This window comes from Neodiprion fabricii, chromosome 1 (genome assembly GCF_021155785.1).
Source record: "Neodiprion fabricii isolate iyNeoFabr1 chromosome 1, iyNeoFabr1.1, whole genome shotgun sequence".
NCBI classification, from domain to species: Eukaryota; Metazoa; Arthropoda; class Insecta; order Hymenoptera; family Diprionidae; genus Neodiprion; species Neodiprion fabricii.
In genome coordinates this window covers 36,215,502-36,233,345 of record NC_060239.1, presented here as the reverse complement: position 1 = coordinate 36,233,345, position 17,844 = coordinate 36,215,502, and the positions used below count along the sequence as shown (strand labels likewise).

The 17,844-nt window shown below is 38.4% G+C and overlaps 3 protein-coding genes across 13 annotated transcripts in view; 1 reads left to right on the top strand and 2 right to left on the bottom strand.

Moving 5' to 3' along the window:
- Positions 1-9,997, bottom strand: part of LOC124186391 (potassium/sodium hyperpolarization-activated cyclic nucleotide-gated channel 2) — a 164,884-nt gene extending 154,887 nt beyond the window's left edge. For 3 of the 9 annotated variants that reach the window (XM_046578091.1, XM_046578081.1, XM_046578097.1), the window contains exons 1-2: positions 7,081-9,994; positions 1,679-2,067 (exon numbers count right to left, since the gene is read on the bottom strand). In XM_046578091.1, coding sequence (XP_046434047.1) covers positions 1,679-1,716 — 38 coding nt within the window. In that variant the 5' untranslated portion in view covers positions 1,717-2,067; positions 7,081-9,994. Of the gene's footprint in view, positions 1-1,678; positions 2,068-7,080 lie in introns of all 9 variants that reach the window. The other 6 variants (XM_046578061.1, XM_046578069.1, XM_046578130.1 and 3 more) reach the window with 5 other exon arrangements.
- Positions 1-17,844, top strand: part of LOC124186423 (dynein intermediate chain 2, ciliary) — a 46,584-nt gene that overhangs the window by 27,655 nt on the left and 1,085 nt on the right. Inside the window, exons 1-11 of one of the 2 annotated variants that reach the window (XM_046578155.1) lie at positions 14,283-15,054; positions 15,198-15,326; positions 15,493-15,694; positions 15,834-15,950; positions 16,041-16,201; positions 16,377-16,460; positions 16,542-16,728; positions 16,855-17,016; positions 17,113-17,256; positions 17,465-17,571; positions 17,658-17,835. In XM_046578155.1, coding sequence (XP_046434111.1) covers positions 15,004-15,054; positions 15,198-15,326; positions 15,493-15,694; positions 15,834-15,950; positions 16,041-16,201; positions 16,377-16,460; positions 16,542-16,728; positions 16,855-17,016; positions 17,113-17,256; positions 17,465-17,571; positions 17,658-17,835 — 1,522 coding nt within the window. In that variant the 5' untranslated portion in view covers positions 14,283-15,003. Of the gene's footprint in view, positions 1-14,282; positions 15,055-15,197; positions 15,327-15,492; positions 15,695-15,833; positions 15,951-16,040; positions 16,202-16,376; positions 16,461-16,541; positions 16,729-16,854; positions 17,017-17,112; positions 17,257-17,464; positions 17,572-17,657; positions 17,836-17,844 lie in introns of those variants that run through there. The other variant, XM_046578144.1, reaches the window with a different exon arrangement.
- Positions 11,676-17,828, bottom strand: LOC124186502. 2 transcript variants are annotated; one of them, XM_046578267.1, is made up of 5 exons: positions 17,696-17,828; positions 13,456-13,577; positions 13,306-13,384; positions 12,997-13,183; positions 11,676-12,845 (listed from the first exon to the last, which is right to left on the bottom strand). In XM_046578267.1, exons 2-5 carry the CDS (start codon positions 13,525-13,527, stop codon positions 12,641-12,643), a joined length of 543 nt encoding a protein of 180 aa, XP_046434223.1. In that variant the 5' UTR covers positions 13,528-13,577; positions 17,696-17,828; the 3' UTR covers positions 11,676-12,640. The 2 variants fall into 2 exon arrangements, with proteins under 2 accessions (XP_046434223.1, XP_046434232.1); XM_046578276.1 differs by lacking the exon at positions 17,696-17,828 and adding an exon at positions 13,813-13,997.

Here is a 17,844-nt window from a genome sequence, read left to right as displayed (position 1 = left end):
ATTTCCATTTATAGCGTGTAATTTTGCAAATCCTTTTTAATCTCCGAATAAATTTGTATGAGAAGAAGAGCTTCGTTCTTTCTTTCTCACGTCAATGCAAAATTTCCTCGCACCGAGCACCGCGAGCGTAAAAAAGAAGTTTTTTCGTAAAAATAAAAAAAATAAAAAAAATCACGATTAAACGATAAACGAATAATTTTCACTACAACTTATTTAAACGAACAAGGTTAGGTAGGTATAAAAATTTCCCTTCTATCCGCGACAGTAACTATTTGTAAAGAAGTGAAAATATCCGCTTGCAAGTCGGACTGCGCCAGAGCTTTTGCAACGTAAAAGGTCGAACGAAAGCTGCGAAAATACAATAGCCCCGAGGGCTAACCGTTGAGGTTATATCGAATCTATTTCAGGTATAATTTTCTCCCGAGGGAAATGGAAGGACGCCGAATTACGAGAGTGCAGATTTTACACACCGCCGATACTTACACGACGATGAGGGATACGTGAGTGCTTCTTTTTTCTTCTTATATTTATTTTTATTTTTTTTCTCACTTTATGCTTCTTTTAAAGTGCCGAGTTGTTATCGGATAAGGCTCAAGCTTTCAGCTACAAATTTAGCAATGTTTAGACCACCGCGCAAGTGAGTGAGAGAAGTGAGATATTCTCGCGGTAAATTTTAGTACGTCGTACGTCTCGCACGTATATATATATACACATATATATGTATGTACATCCTGAAACTTGTATAAAATGATCAAAGGAGTTTTATGTAAGCAGACAAAACGGCGCGTGTATATATAGAACCTGGTTCAACGTATTTATATTATTTTAATACGTTTCGCGCGTCAAGAATTTCACCTTTTTCCATCATCGATCTTATATATCGACCATGCCGCCCTCTTCGCATAATATTTGCTCCGTGCCGATGAGCAAAACGCAATTTCAAGTTCATTTTTTTTTTTTTTTTTTTCGAACAGCAACTTTTTTTTCATACTTGTGGCAAATTTTCAACCGCGTATAAATAGACAATTCAATTTCACGCGGTAATTTCAAAGGATTTTAACATGGAATCGTCAAGTTATCTTATACAATATTCACAATGCCAAGGAAATTTAGAGGTTCCACGATTATTTAGCAGACTCCGCGGAGTATATAAATATAACATGTGAAATATACATGGGTATATTACGCATAATATCTCAAGGATACTTGATATTACAATAACAAATGTAATAAATAAATGAAAAATTAGACTTACGATGCGCGCGGGGGAAGGGGTGGGGTGTTGCTACCAACAAGTAAAAATTTATCAAAGTAAAAACGATAGCAAATATATGAAAACAAAGAAAAATCGAGAGCACGAAATGTCAACAATTAGGTTCGGCTTTGCGTATGAAAGTCGTATTTACTCACAGACGTATACAACAGCCGTTCATTGGCTAGATTGGTTCAGGGGCGGGGCATAATTAACCAACCAACAACTCTCTGTACAGATTAAATCCACGAACAGCTCGCGAGTATAATTGAAATCGTCGGTAAGGTAGGGTGTCCAAAAACGAATATCAGGCAGAGCGGCGTGGATGAAAATAAAAAAAAAAAAAAAAGACGAGCCATCAACGGCACGTCGCTAGTAAAAATGTAAGAAAAAAACAAACAAACAAAAAAACAAAAAGGGACTCACGGGTGAGAGACGCGCCGATGAAGACTCCGCATGGACATGGCTCTCCCCCTGGGATGATGGTGGGTGTGGTAGGTTTCGGGGCGCGTGGGGGGGGCCGGCAGGTCTTCGCCAGGCCCCGTCACCACCGTCGCCCCGGTCGGGCCGGACCCACCGGTCGTCGTCGCCGCCGCCGCCAGGCCGAGACCGCGGCTGGGGCCCAGGGAGCCCCTGCCGAGCCTACGCGCAAGCCTCCGGGCGATCCGACGCGCGAATCTCGCTACGTACCGCTGCGCCCCCACGCTGACGGCTCCCGCGCCACCCCCCGGGAAGAGGGCGGCGGGACTTTGTTGCCTTCGGCCCTGCCCGGGGCCCCGGGGATTCCCCGGACGCTGCCAACCGGTTCGATGATCCTGAAACATCCAACGAACGATCGATTTGTTAGCTGCTGGTTTTTGTTTCATTTGTTTTATTGGATTCTATTAATATTGTTATTTTTTTTTTTTTTTTTTTTTTTTTCCTGGAGAACGGCGGGTGCGTCACACTCGTAAGCAGTGTAATCCGTTACCTGAAACGGTTTCAATGACTGATCGAAGGACGATATCTCACGACAGGGTTCGTACGCTTTTTGGAAGCCGAAATTCCCTGAATTTTTCCAGGTGTTCCAGCCCGAAAATAGGATTTTTTTCAGTAACCTGCCTAGAAATATGCCGCTGATTGATGATCAATTTTTTTGCATGTTAATACTTAATACCTTCAATATCACCTAGTAATTGATTTACCGTCCGACTACTGATTTACAAACAACAGCCAGAGATTTTCAGTGAGAAAAAAAACGAAAGGAGGTTCGATATCAAGTAATGTACGTGTAAGAACGAGTTTATTTCTTCAAGAAATTTAAAATTCCAGTCTTATTTTCGAAATTCCCTGACTTTTCCCTGCTGTAAGAAACTCCCTGAGTTTTCCCGGTTTTCCCTGTGCGTACGAACCCTGTATAAACTAATAACCAGACGGGGATTGGTCAGACACTTTTTGGTGGGGTGGGGGGGGGGGGCTGGAGAGGCGTTTCACTTCACACTGCACTCTATTACCCGAAATGGTTATGATATAATTGATTAAATGACAACGTGTTATCTACAATGAGAAAAATTTCATTCGTTACAGTAAGTAGAAAATTTCAGTAAAAACAGGTATCGTTAAAAAAAACTGTTTGAATATTGTTGGAATTACGAAAAACGAGGTACGCGTAAACATTTTGCGCTATCGTCGATCCTTTTTTGGTTATTGCAACGAAAAATCAGTTTCCGAGGTCTACTCTACCTTTTTAGTTAAACAAGGCTTTAACGTCAACGTTAAATGAAAATATAGCAATAGTGATCGTAACGAGAAAAAACAGTAACGGATACTAGACTTTCCGGTAAAAGCTAGAAAACAACAGCTAATTAAAATGAACGCATACGACTTGGTTTCACTCCGCGTCACAAATTGTTGATCCGACCAATTGTTTTCGTTAAATCAAATCGTACATTCGCGTCCGAATGAAGAAACCAAACATACGTCTATCTCTTCTCTAAATCAGCAATTTAAATATCGAAAAATGATTGCCTACCAGACTGACAAGAACGGGGTAATTTATTCCCGCAAAAATTTGCTGTATCGCGACTCGATGTAACGAGATGCAATTTATACACAGCCAAGTTTAGCGAAGCGAACCGCGTTCGCGGGGCACTTTTCGAATCCTTTTGTCCGTGGGCAACAATTCTACCGGCTGAAGATAAAACGCGCGATATATCGGCTTGCCCATTTACTCCGTGTATCCACGTATGTATAATGTACGTACATACATGCGGATTCGTTTCAAAGATCGCGTTGTTCACCCCGTAACCGCATCGGTGGTGGGATGAATATCTTTATCGACTGTCCCAATTTCGACATGATACATCAAGCCGTTCTTCATTTATCGCGTGGAATAAGTGCCGCTTCAACGTTATATACGTTAATACGTATATGTATATATATATATATATATACGCGTCTAGCTTGCGCGGCGGTTTTCGTTTTACGGAGAATCCCCGCATTTCTCGTCAACCTTGCGCCAACATTCAACGTTGCTCGTGAAAGAAACGTCGATTCCGAAAAATTAACGAGGAAGAAAATTCGGAAGATAGTGAATTTTCCATTTCTTCCAACGCTCGTAGCGCAAAAGCCTTAGTACGCAAATATGTTTCGGGTGGATTTATGCACTGTCAGAGTGACTCCTTGAGAAAATTTCGGCGATATTGTGAATTCTATCAGCACCGGCTACCGATAAATAACATCCGTTAAGAAAATTCTGTCCGCGGTGTGTACGAAAGAATTTTAGTAGAAAAACTAGTGTACGGACAATATTAGATACAGCTTTTTGGAAACATCGTTGACAAAGGCGTTCGGAATTGTTGATCCGTTCGAGTAAGGTTGAGATGAAAATTTATACAGGAACCTGATTCTCGCGGTTTGTTTTTGAAGGCGTACGATTTTTCTATAAATATGTCGTTGCCTGTAAATACACTTACTTATAAAGTGCAACGAGAATAACTGCACAGGCTGGACGGAATTTCGTTATTGCAGAGATAAAAATAACTCCTTCGAACAGATAAAACGCATGTATATCATGCTTTTTACGCGTAGGTTCGATGAAACCAGGTTCAAAATATTTTCCACTTGGCGTTATTACTTTTCGACGCGGTATTGCAAAATTCAGAAACGTGTTTTCGTAACTTCGGTGATATTCGATTTTGGATGAATCTTTACCGAAAGTTTCTCCTCGTAGTTGATATATTTTCAAATTTGTCGAGAGTCATTGGCGGGCGAAAAATGGGTCATAAATACGAGGTTGAAATTAGTAACCTTGACGCAGCACCGGAACACCGAGTAACAAATCACCATTTAGCTATTTTAGAATGACTTTGAAGGATCGAAGTTTACAAAATATCACTGTGTTTTGGTTTATCGTGGTTTACCGAATTCCAAACAGTCCCGAAGTTGTGAAATAACGATATTTCCCAACACACGCGTCTTCGCAATTGTAACTTCAGTCTCATGTACCTCGTGAATATAATTCCATATCACGATACAGTCCTTGACTATTTTCATTTTTTTACCGCAATCGAAAAATATAGTTCTATGTAGAAAATGAAAATTACTTTTCTATCCGTTACTGTTCTTTCTCATTACGATCACTGTTGCTATGTTTTCTTGCAACTGCTGCGTAAATTTAACGCTCGTGCAAGAATGAATTGACGTTAATTAAAGCCTTGTTTCAAAATCCTAAGTACGTATGATTCAAAAAATAAGCGTTGTTGGTCACGAATTCCCGAATTACAAATTCACACCAGAACCCATTAATCGCCGGTGTTAAAACGGATACGCGTACAACGTTTAAATCGAGGTATCGATCAGAGTCAGGCTTCGACGAAATTCCCGTGCAAAGCTGATCGTGAGTGGAGGAGACCCGTCGCAACAGCCTCGATGAAACGACCGACGAGTAGGCAAAACGCGAGCGTGGTTCGTACACCGTTAATAAGTGTAATAACAGAGCCGAGAAGGTGAAGCAGTTTAATAAAACAGCGAGATGAAAACCGTTCGCGAGCTTTTAAGCGCAGCCGCAAGCCCGTTCGCAACGAGCCAAGTTCAGTGTCATTTCCAACGAGGTAAGGTATGGAAAAAAGCTCGGAGAGAATCCAGCGGTGAGATCAAATTGCATATTGAAACCCTTCGGAACTTGATTAACAAGGCGAGCGGGAGGTTGAAAAGTGGGCTGTTTAGTTGCCGCGGAGCCGAGGTAGGGAGGAAGAGAGACGGGGCAATAATTACGAGTGAGACGAGAGAAGAAAAATGTGAAAAATGAGAGCTTTAAAAGCTCCCGGTAACAGAACGCCGGGCGGTGTTCGACTTATGACGGAAAGTCTGGGTCAAACGATTTTAATACTTTACGGACTAGTTTAATTTTTTATTTCTTGTTTTATTTCTTTTTTTTTTGTCCTAATTTTTTAATTTTACGAACAAGCGAGCAGAGGCCAAACGATTTAAGACTCTTTGAAACGTGTACGTGGACTTTATTGTCACGCGTTGGTTGAAATCTAGCACAAAGAGACCAACGTAGATTCTTCGTCTTTTTTGTTGTTTTTTTTTTTTTTCTCTCTTCTTTTACACTCACGCGAAGCCCCGACTCGACGCTCGGAAACAATGCCGAGGTTTGTGTACATATAACATGTAATAATACGTCGTACCGGTAACAACGTTTTGCGCATGTAATACCGATGTTTTCAGGAACTACGGAAGCGCGGATCGTGGGCAGAGTGTCACAGCTGGAAAACAATGAAGCCGGCTAAGCACGGGACCTCCAATTATACTGCAGCTAAGAGATGCATGCACGATAATTAAACGAACCCAAGGTTATCTCGAAATAATAGTTGTATCAAACGGGTAATCGTCACGTTTAAATAAAAGACAAAAATTGCAGTCTAATTCTCACTGACAATATCGCATGGATCTGTGATCCACGTGTCAAAGTCCCGCGTTACTTTTACGCAGTTTTCTTTCTTTGGCAAAATATACCTGTCTGATAAACGTTCGAAAGAATATCGGCGATTGTTAAAATTCACGAGACTGAAGCTAGTAATGTTATAACGTAACGAAATATTCGGGATACAATTTTAAGATTGTCGAGTTTCTAAACATACGAATACGTTCAACCTTGTTTCACGTTTCCAAACATTCCTAAAATTGCAGGATAACGATTTTCAACAACGTTTGCCAACTTCGGTCCGATGAAAAATTCCGTATTAAACTTCTTCCGCACTTGATCTTAATTTGTTCGCTTCAATTTCTTATTGACACAAATCACGTGTCTCATTTTACTTGTGACACCTTATATTCCAAAACGTTACAGCTTACGGCTTCGGCTATTATCGATATTGTAACGGTTACACGTCGCGATTATACAACTATATCAACCCTCGAGGGTGGTTTGCGATAATTTCACGAATATATCATACGCACAAAAGCTTATCGTACACCAATGACCATTCTACATACACCTTATTTCATTGAAACGATGGGAATAACTGCGAGATATACATTCAACCGATTATGATAAAGCGTCACAATTTCCAAACCCGACTGTCGCTTGTACGTTAGAACTTGATCGGACGAATTGTGAATGAAAAATGCTCAAGTATTCCAAGGCACATCGGATCGGAGACACGAGCGTGTACAAGTACTTCTGAATAGCTACAATTTGTAAGAGGGGATTGGAGGCGAGGTAAAATCAACGATGCATGCATCGACGAACGTGTCGGGTATTAGATTAATGCGTGTGTAAACACGGGGGTAATGATGAGCCGGATTTAGCGTACAAACACAAACACAGATACGATTCTACGTACCTTTGAAAAAGAGTTTTCGTCGTTTCGACGGTGATCACGAGGCAGCGTAATTAAGCCAAGAAGAGTAGACACTCGATCGCTGCACCATGTCAATAATTAAAACGATATCGATCGAAGAACCAGAATATACAAACTGAAAACACTTCGCGCGCGGTTTGACGAACGAAACACTGAAAACGAAGAGTAACAGAGGGCGAAAGAAATCACAAATCGCAATCCGTGTCGAGTAAACGTTTGTACACGCGGTGTGTGTGTGTATTTATATTTATACACGGTGTTTAACGGGGTTATAATTTTTCACGTGTCCATCGGTAACAATCCTCGAGGTATAATCCGTGAGGTGAAGAAGGAGAAGCGGCTAATCGCGAGTCTTTGACGAGGCGATGCGAGCCACTGAATCATTTTCCTCGGTTATACTTGTTGGCCTGAAGCACACGAGTCTGCTTGCTGTCCAGGAGGAGGGGTTTGTACAAAACTGACGACGACGCGGACCGTAGGATAGATTATTACACAGACCCGGTTGATGCTCTCCCTCGATCCTCCTCGGCTCCTTCGCTCCTTATAGCTTATGGCTTATACCTCTGTGTTGGGTGTAGATAGATATCTATCTCCCTTACTTCGGTTGTTAACGATCGGTTTCAATCCCGTCGCGAATAAGTCGCGAATAAGTCGCGAGATGCTGTTGCAAAGTCTGGCGATTCTTAATCACTTTGGTTAATTCCTTTCCTCCTTTACACGCGTACGTATATCCTTAGTATCACAAGAGATTTGTTTGTTTATTTTTTGTTGTCGTTTCTTTTTTTATTTATATCCTTAAAAAGATCACAGTCACAATCGATATACACATATTATGTATGACAGATGGAGGATATTGTTACGGTTTTTCAAGTCGAGCTATTTGTGTTTCGGGAAATTTTTATTTTATTTCATTTTATTTGTTTATTTTTTTTTTCTTTTTCTCTTTTTTTGATTTTGTGATTACTCAGCGCAAGCTCGATTTTCGAATAATTTTTGAGAGAAATAGCGGGACGAAAGAGAGCTGAATAAATTTGATCGTGACGCGTTTTATACGGTAGGAGAGAAAGCTCTCGGGTGCAAAGATCATTCGACTACCCCTTATTGCCTCGATTATAAATAAACGAGCCCGTGCAGCAGCAGCGGTACTCGATTCAAAAATACCGTTTAATCGCCAGCGTTGTAATTTACGCGATTCGTTATTATCTTTCTGCACAATTGTCGACGTAAAGGGGTGCGTTATATATTTTTATTTTTTCTCACAATCTGATAATAAATAACTCTGTATATAGTGTTCGTCTTTTTTTTCTTTACTTCACATACGCAAAGCGTACGTGGATATTTATATGTACGTATAATATTACAACGGCTCGTAAGAACTTGATTATCAATTTTCGTCGATATTCAACTGCAGTGTGGAAATGACACGTTGCCGATTATATGAACGACGGGAATTTTATCAATCGATTTTTTCCAGACCCGTGGCACGCTTGTTTATTTATACAGATTCGATTTGCTCGGTTTTTTTCTTTAATCAAACTTCAAACCGACGAGTTAATTAGCTGCCCTCCTTTCGTAGCTTCTTCGTTTCTTCTATACGTATATACTTGTAGCAATTGCAATTCCTGCTTGCGATAATTGTACGAAACCAATTTTACCCCCGGCGAACTATACAATTCCTAGTTTCTCTTTTAGGCTTTTATTTCGTTATTTTTCTACATATTCGGACGGCTTTTAACCGTCGAATTGATTTGTTAAAATTTATAAACACGGGACCCTGAACTAGAAAGAGCACGACGATTAAATATTACTAAACTATTGTGTGTAGGCTGGTGACAATGTCCGTTTACGTTTATTTATTTATTTATTTATCTATGTCATTTAGTTTTTTTTCTCTCGCTCTTTTACTTATTCTTTCGTGTACACGAAAAGCACCGCTATTGGGCCAATCGAAGACTGCATGTAAAATATCACATCGAAATACGGAGGGAAAAACCCCAAAGAAAAGAAGACTTTTTTTCGTTCGCCTTTATTCTTGGCCTTTTTGCAAATTTTTACTTCAAGCACATCTGTTTCAGCCTTACGAATCTTTTTTGATATTTGTATACTATCCCTATGCTTCTATGTACCAAATTTTGATGACCGCGTGAGAACGAACCGTTAAATTACCGTACGTTTTTTTCTTCGTTCGGTTTCGTACGAAGCGTACGGATGCAAGACTGCTGTGATAATTAGATAAGCCGTTCAACTGTGTAACGACGAAACGAAGACTTGTTGTATTCGGTAACAATTAATTACAGATAATTCACAGTGATTTTGATAAATAATTTGTACGTTGTGAAATTGAGGAGCAAAATTATGCAGGGGTGGTTATGGTTTCTTTGTTGTTTTTGATTAACAGGTCCGAGCGTCTTTTGTTTAAGTATGACGTTTCGGTTTCTCTTTTATGCTTGATGGGTTTATAAGTTGATATATCGGGTCCAGTTTACGTAACGACGAATTCTGTCAACGAGCACCGAACGGTCACGGTTATTCTTCTTATTTTCTTCCTCCTCTTCTTATTATTATGCCGAGCAACGGCGAAGTACACAACAATTTTTAAACGCGAATTCCGACATTCCGTCAGTCACTCCGAATCGGCAATGTGCAGAGGTTATATTTTTTTGAATTAATTTTTTTATTTCTTTCCTTCGATTGATTGTTTCTTTCGTGCAGTTTTGTATTTATCAGGTGGGACGAGGGAAGGAATTAGGGGTTCACCAGTTTTTATCGATTGCGACGCATGCCGCGGAGGTTGCCACCTTAGGAAAAGACCTCCATCTCGCTTTCGGATCTCTTTATTCGATAACACGGCGAGGTGTAATTCCAATTTCGATGCTGGGCGGCTAGCAGCCGGCCTCACACTGAAACTGAAACACCCTCGACCCCACTCTTCACGATCTGCCCTCGGAAATCTCGCACCCCCGATTCCGACCGGAGCGCCATTTTAAGAAGCGGCTACACCGCCAACTTGCCTCTGCTTCCAATCCGTGCTTTTTTCAAAAATCGAACGTCGTAGAAGGCTAAACTAAATCTGCAGACGCCCCCGTACAAAAAAAAAATTGTCAATTTTTCTTTGAAAAACACTTGTCGGTAAGCTCCAAACAATTGTTCCTGTGTTATTATCTAATCCGCAAATCAAATAGTCCCAACGATGTTTATAGGAAAGAAAGAAAACAAAAAAAACCACGTTACTGGACTTTTTTCGCTAATTTATACGAACGAATATCAATCAGACTGTATATCGTCTTTGATTGAAGTTGATGCCGAACGATTTTTTCAACACCCTGAAGTTTGTTACGTACAAACTGTCGATACATTTTCGATGAGTTGTGAACGTGTTTTGGCCCGGGAATAAAAAGGGAGTGGAGAAAATACGCGGTGTAAAAACGGTGCTTGGCGATCGTAAGTAACGCATAATTATTGTTACCTTTCAAATTATTAGTCTCTAAAGTTGGAGCGTCGTGGCGAATTTTTTTACTTCAGATAGAGAGGAAACTACCTTCAGGTAATTTTCAAGAAACGCGCCAGGTGTCGCGGAAGAACAGGAAAACAACCGTCTCTTCCGCATCTGCAAGTTTCCTTTTTGCCGACACCCGCGCGAATACAAATCATTTATTTATAAGTACTGCGTTATATTTTGTCGTATGTATAAAGCTTAATTATTCTCTATCTAATTTTCCGTTTTCAGGAACAAATGAAAGCTTACGAAATAGTGCTTTCAGTCACAGCTTATTTTATTTCTCTCTTGGTCCAATAATGCTAGTACAGAAGTATTGTTAATTTCTAATGTTTCGTTTTCTCGCTTTATTTAAATCAGATTCGATTTAAAAAAGGTTCACCTACTATTTTAGGGTGTTTCGGAGAAAAATGATTTGCGATTTTTCACCATGGCACCACCTAAAAAATTCATTTTCTTTAAAAGAAAGGTTCTGGTAAAAGGTGAGCGATTTATTTGATGTGTGGAAGATCACGCTAGGCTTATTTTACACTTTTATACTTTTTTAATAATTTTTGAAGTATCGTGAATAAAAAATTGTTTTCATTGCTTACATCAATCATAATATATATTTACGTCACAAAGAAGACCTGCACTGGTAATATTAAGTCTCCACTTCATGTTCGAGAAGTGTATCTGACAATCATTTCATTACTAATTCAATCTTATAAAATAGTTATATTTCAATATGAACTTTCAATTTAGGAGGATAAGATTCCCGGATGATATATCGTTGCGTTATAGATCGTGAACTTTGTGTTGCATATAAATGTCAGGGAAAAAATAATAAGTGACGTGCTACAATGTATTACTATACAAATTCAGAAAAAAAATGAGAAAAAGTGAAAAATCAAATAAACTCGATCTTCCACATAACGTAGAATGCTTAATCTTTTGTCAGAATCTTTGTTTTGACCCAAACAAACTTTTAGGGGGTGCCACGGTGAAAAATCGCAAATTCATTTTTTTCAGGAACACCGTATTGTATATATAAGATATTTTGATAACTATAATAAAGCTAACGTTATGCAATAAACAGTTATATAATTTATATTTTTATCTCTGCGTATATCATATATTACGTACATATACTGTATACTATCTTTAGTCGTTGTCGTTTGTGCATTTAATAGTTAACAACTTATAATTTCCATCTACGAACAGTCAAATAAAATACGCGTTGCCTTTAGTTGTAAATTAAATATAAAAATAACAAACACTCTAAAGGCTGAGTAATCAACAATGTGCAAATAAACTGTGATATAAAAAACATCTTATTCAAATTATATAGAAATTGGAATATCAAAATCTATTCATAACAATTGACATGTATCTTCTGATTAATCAGAAATGAAAATAATATTTAAATGTTATTCCGGCTCAAATTCTTTAGGCAAAAATGTGGAATTGCAGATACTTCTTTTAGTTCATGACAATCGTTGTGCCGTAATTTTAAATTGTTTATTTCAAGGTTCTAATTTTCTACCTTTGTTTTATATTCATAAAGACCTACGATGTAACATGCAACGCTAAACGCTGCTGTACATTTTTATATCAAATCAGAGATGGCGTCGCTCTAAAAGTCAGTTAATCAGTACAGAGCTCTAGCCGTAGTAAAATAGGAAGCACGGTTTCATTCGGCCAATGTTATAGCATTGATATGACGATATCACGTAACTTAGTTGAAACTTAAACTGCAAAATACTTTTAAGCAGAATGCATTGGTGTTTTGAATCTATGGCGTACAAGTAACTACTAATATTGCATCCAATATCCAAGGAATACACTTTTCTGAATAATGAACAAAAACGACTTCTCATCGATGACGTATCCAGACAATAATATTAATGCAAAATTATGTATCGATAGATTCAACTTCGGAATCTCAGCATTCTTTAAATATAGTCGTTATCATTGGCAATGAGAGTAACTATTGTCACAAACTGTATACGAACAGACGAGATTAAAGCATTGTATTATTTGGCCATCAGCTTGCTTTCAAATGATTTACAATATATGGCAATGGCAGGTGAAACACCCAACCGGAGTATATGTACGCGCATGAGGATGAGACGACTGGGCTGGACCCAAGTGTAACGAGTCCTCGCTTCCTTCGCTCAACTCTTCGATGCTGAATGTATCCGTTAGGTCCTGTTTGTGTTTGTTTGAGTCTTTGGAACGAGAGAGAGGGTACAACGTCATCTCGTCTTCGCTGGAAGGAATAAATAAAAAATACTGTATTTTCATTGCACAAAGTCGATAAAGAAATTGTCAAATGCAGATCGAGACCTGAGATTTTCAACCAGCATTCTTTTTTTTTATAGATACATAAGTGAGATTACTACAATAATCGTTCACGATACCTTTCACTGTCACTTTCCCAATATTCGACCAACGGATGATGCTCCTTCCCTTTGTGCGGTATAGGCAATCTTTGAATAGAAATGAGTCCCGTACTACTTCCAGAGCCAGAATTCCCGATGCCACTATTGGGCAGTTTTTTGTACTCAGAATTTCGTTGAATTCTTTTTGCTTGCTCGATGCGAGCCTCTGTGTTAAATGAATTGAAACTTGCGTTATTACAGAATGTAAATATTTGGATTTCTCTTTCTGTACGGTAATCTATAGCTCATGCATGTTCTGAGGAGAAAAAGATGGATTATCAGCTTTACCTAGTTTCTTCTGCAACTGCTTGGTAGTGCTTCGCTGTGGCGTTGGTACGTGATTACTACTGCTACTGCTGTCACTGCCCTAAAAAGTAAATACGGTTGAGAATTGTACTACATTTAAATTGTTCAAGATCACCTCTTAATCTTACGCACCGGAAATAATCTTTCGTCCTCCAACTGATTCAAGGCTTTTGGATCACTTTCTATTCCACTATCCTCCATCATTTTAGAAGATTGGAATTAACAATGTTTCAATCCGTTATATATCCGGCTATCTGTTCCAGTTGGAAAAACAAATCGTTATCAAAGTAACTGTATACCTTTTAAAATGATCCGCTATGTGACTCTGTTCAAAAATTGCACTGATTACGATAATTATTGGTAAATACAGAGAAGAAAAAAATCACATGCTGTTTCTCAAGAGAACCGTTTTAAATACATCTGTTATTTTTTTACCCAAGATGAGAGATGATTCCAAGTAGAGAAAACAGTATTTACGCATTGACTTACACTTTCCATAACATAATTTTCCACACAATTGTACGTCTCACTAGTAGCACAGGGTTTTCAAGTATCACTTTATTAATTGCGAGATAATTTGCAAACTAATATCAGAACAATCTGATAGTTTGTGAAAGCATATTTACAAACTAAATGAATCCTTGCTGCACACACGAAACTTGTTGAACTGTTACAACAGTGCCATGAGGTAATGCTGGATAGTATTGATCTGTTCCATCATGAAACGCGACAGTGGAAATTTTACCGCATCAGGGACATGTTTACATGAATGAAAGCAATCCATTAAGGAAAAAAAAAATTTCTAAATTTAGTATTTAGGCAAAAATCACAAATAAATACATTATAAAATCTGTTATACTAACGCGAGATTATATCGTACAATCATTGTGTTGATTCCTACCAGTTGAGTGGTGATAAATAATAAAAATCGTCCAATATATTATATGAAGATTTTTCGATCTGCACTCCACCGTATTTTTTATTTCGTATTTTCATTTTTATAATATCAGTTTATTTTGTAGCAATTTCCAGAGGATTTTGCTTCTACAAAATCTTTCATACGAGGGAAATACAGCGGCCATTAACTGATGGAAAGTTATAGAAATTTAAAGAAACTTTTCACTGTACAATGATTAAAATGGATAGAAAAAAAATATATTAACTCGAAAGTTGAGCTCAAGTTTAAAACTCTGAAAATATTTACTCTCAATAAGATCTCTTAGAGAACACATAAATTAAGCGGAAACAAGTCCAGGAAATTGTGTGAGCTATCAGTACGGTTCTCCTTGTTATCTACCCTAGCAACCATTGAATTGTATCAAGAGGATGTAAGAATAAAACAAAAGATTGTGTAAAAAAATAATAGAGTTCCAACTGGTTCCAGCTGCAGAACAGAACAGCCCGCAATTCGCTGTCAAAAATAAAAATTTCCACTGCAATGCGAGGCACATAATTAACAAATTACACATCACATTCTATGCCAAACTAATATTTAACTGCTCAAATCTTCGAATAACTAGATGAATTATCAAAATTATTTCACAAGACAAACAATATCCGATCAAATTGTGTTTGTGGAAATATTAGTGATTTACTATAAAAGGCTCAATAGACGCGTATAGCTGGCTGAAGGAGTTTCAGATCTCTATAAATATCAACGGTTAGCCGTCTGTAAACACAATGCCGATACAACAACCCAAGAAACAAATCTCCAAGATATCCGATATGACAGTATGTCCGCACGAATAGTTGCTTTTTTTTAAACATTACAAGAACAAGATGATCGAGCATATGGAAATTGAGAATAAGTCAGGAAAAGAACATCCAACTATTTGCAAGTGAAAATTTTAATGTTGTACACTCATTACTTTCAGCAAATGTCGCTGAATCTTAGCAAAGAAAAGAGCCGCATGTCGCGCCAGGACATGGGAGGAGGGGACATGGACTGGATGCGAGGAAAAATTCACCTCAAACCAGATGACCAGCTACAGTTACCAGAAATCGTAAGTAAATATCTAGATTGAAAATGATATATTTGTCGGTTACTTGTCGCTAAGCATTATATCGCCACCCAAAATAATACTACATTTATATATGGAGTATCGACGTCAAGACTTTAAGATTTTGTCAGAGTTCTCAAGTCATTAAATGTAAATTTTATCAACACAGGAACTGCAGGAAGAAATTGCGAGAGTTCTGATGATGCACAATACCCGTATTCCAGATGCGCTTGTCGAGTGGTCATGGAGGCAAAGAGAGTTCGTCAGATTGCCAAACCCGCCGCATTTGGTCACGCTTTTGAACATACCAGGAACGATATTACACAAAGAGTCAGAGGAAGCGAGAATTCAAATATCGGGAGGAATTATCAGCAAGTACCATTGTGATGAAGTATAAATATTTGCGCGAAGAAACACGCACATCACCCAACAATGCACAAAGTTAAATTTGTTATTTGACGCGGCAAGATCTTAGCCTATCATAATCTTGAGACAGTAATATTTCTTTAGTGGATACTCAGGAAGAACCGATAGATTTCTTAGTCGAGAGAGACGAAGATGACGAAGAGGAAGAGCAAGGTCACGAAGAAGAAGAAGATGGGCAAGACGCTAACCAAGAGGACGAAGGTATGAAATCAAATATCTTGGCTGATCGTGTATTAAATAATCCAAAGAGCTATTCATTTTCAATTGCTCTCACCTTTCATTCACCAACAGAAAAAATAGAGGATGCTGAGAAGCCTGCCGAGGCTCAACAAGAACCTGAACCTGAGCCTGAACCAGACGAGGAGGAGGGTGAGGTAGTAAAGCCAAAAAAAGTTCCCAATCAATTCAACTTCTGCGAAAGAGCTGCTCTGACCTATAATAATCTTATGAGGGTGAGTGAGTAGTTTCGATACAATTTACGTTTGAACAAAAAGATGTTTTGCATTAATAATGTCGCTGTGGGCAAACATACCAATGACCGTACATAATTTGATTACCTCCATGATGTATAATAGCATTTAATGATCATTTGTCAACCTTACAAGATAACCGAAATTATAATTTCAGGAAATGTCTACTCAAACCGTACCTCCACCAAGAGCAACATTCAACGCGCACGTTTTCCAGTGGATAATATTTGATGAATACCAGGTTTGTCATGAAAGTTCGATCAAGCGCGAGCATGTTTAAAAATAAGAATATTTACAAATGTCTCTTCAAATGCCATCGTAGGAAGATTATGCTCAGCAACAACGAGAAAAAGAAAAGGAAAGAAAAGTACCTTTACCTCAACCAAAGAAAGAGGATTTAAAACGAAAAGCTCAGATGGAAGCAATGGCTGCGAACATTAGAATGTTGCAGGCTTCTAAAACATTGGAAAGAATGGTGAATCAGAATATTTTCAATGAAATATCTCAAGGTGAATACTCAAACTTGTTCACTTTTCATACGAGCAATAATTAACATGGATTCATCTCAGATAACAAGAGCATCTTAAACTCTGAAGTGTTTCTTCTCAATCACCCTAAGTAATCAAATTATACAGACTATCGGTACTGGAATGATCCAAGCGACGAGTTCAAAGACGGCGAAGGCTCTCTATTGCCGCTGTGGAAGTTTAGTTATGAGAAATCAAAGAAGCACGATGTCACCGACATGTGCTTCAACGGAAGATACAATGATTTCTTTGCTGTGGCTTTTGGAACAAGTTAGTACATCGTAAACATATGACTAAAAATTGAACATAGTGTACAGCGATATCGAATATTATTTCAAATACTGTAGACTGAACTTCACGTTTTAGTGTCATTTGGGAGTCCAGTAAGCACAGGAAACGTCTGTCTCTTCAGTCTTAAAAATCCATCATATCCAGAGTGGATTTGTCCGACCGATTCTCCCGTCATGTGTCTAGACTTCAATGCTCAACACCCCCATTTGCTGGTCATTGGTAAAAACAACAGTCGTATGTAGAGAAAATGAGATCAGTGATGTTAAAACTTTTCGTAAAAGACTAAAAATACTTCAACACATTTGAATCCATTCTATCAACAAATCGATTGTATGGTATACTTCTAGATCTTGCTAGTCAAGTTCTCGACTCAAATTTGATGATTCTTGCATGTATCGTTATTCCATAATATTTATGTCTTATAAAGGAACAATGGATGGTACAGTAGCAGTGTACAACATAATGTTGCCACCAACAGAGCCGCAATATAAGAGCAATGAAGTTACGCAAAAGCACGGAGGTATTGTATGGGAGGTACGTAGTGCTTAACAATTGTTCGCTTCGGTAAATTTCGCTTTTCGTAAAATGAATACGAATTTTATTATACACCGAGTTCCTAGGTGAGATGGGCGCCAGATACCGAAGAAGGAAATCTTACCTTCTATAGCGTAAGCATCGATGGGAAAATCAATCATTGGGTGTTAAATCAGAACGATTTAGGTGTCACCACCATTATGACATTATATCTTGACAGACCTCCTATTCCCGGGCCAGATGGTACCATGATTACCCTGAAAGGTACGAAAC

Excerpts from the sequence above, each read along its gene's own strand:
- LOC124186502 (XM_046578267.1), bottom strand. The coding sequence starts at position 13,527 with ATGATGGAGGATAGTGGAATAGAAAGTGATCCAAAAGCCTTGAATCAG. Across the intron at positions 13,385-13,455 it reads AGGACGAAAGATTATTTCCG|GGCAGTGACAGCAGTAGCAG; the intron begins GTGCGTAAGATT and ends TTTACTTTTTAG. Across the intron at positions 13,184-13,305 it reads GCAGTTGCAGAAGAAACTAG|AGGCTCGCATCGAGCAAGCA; the intron begins GTAAAGCTGATA and ends CATTTAACACAG.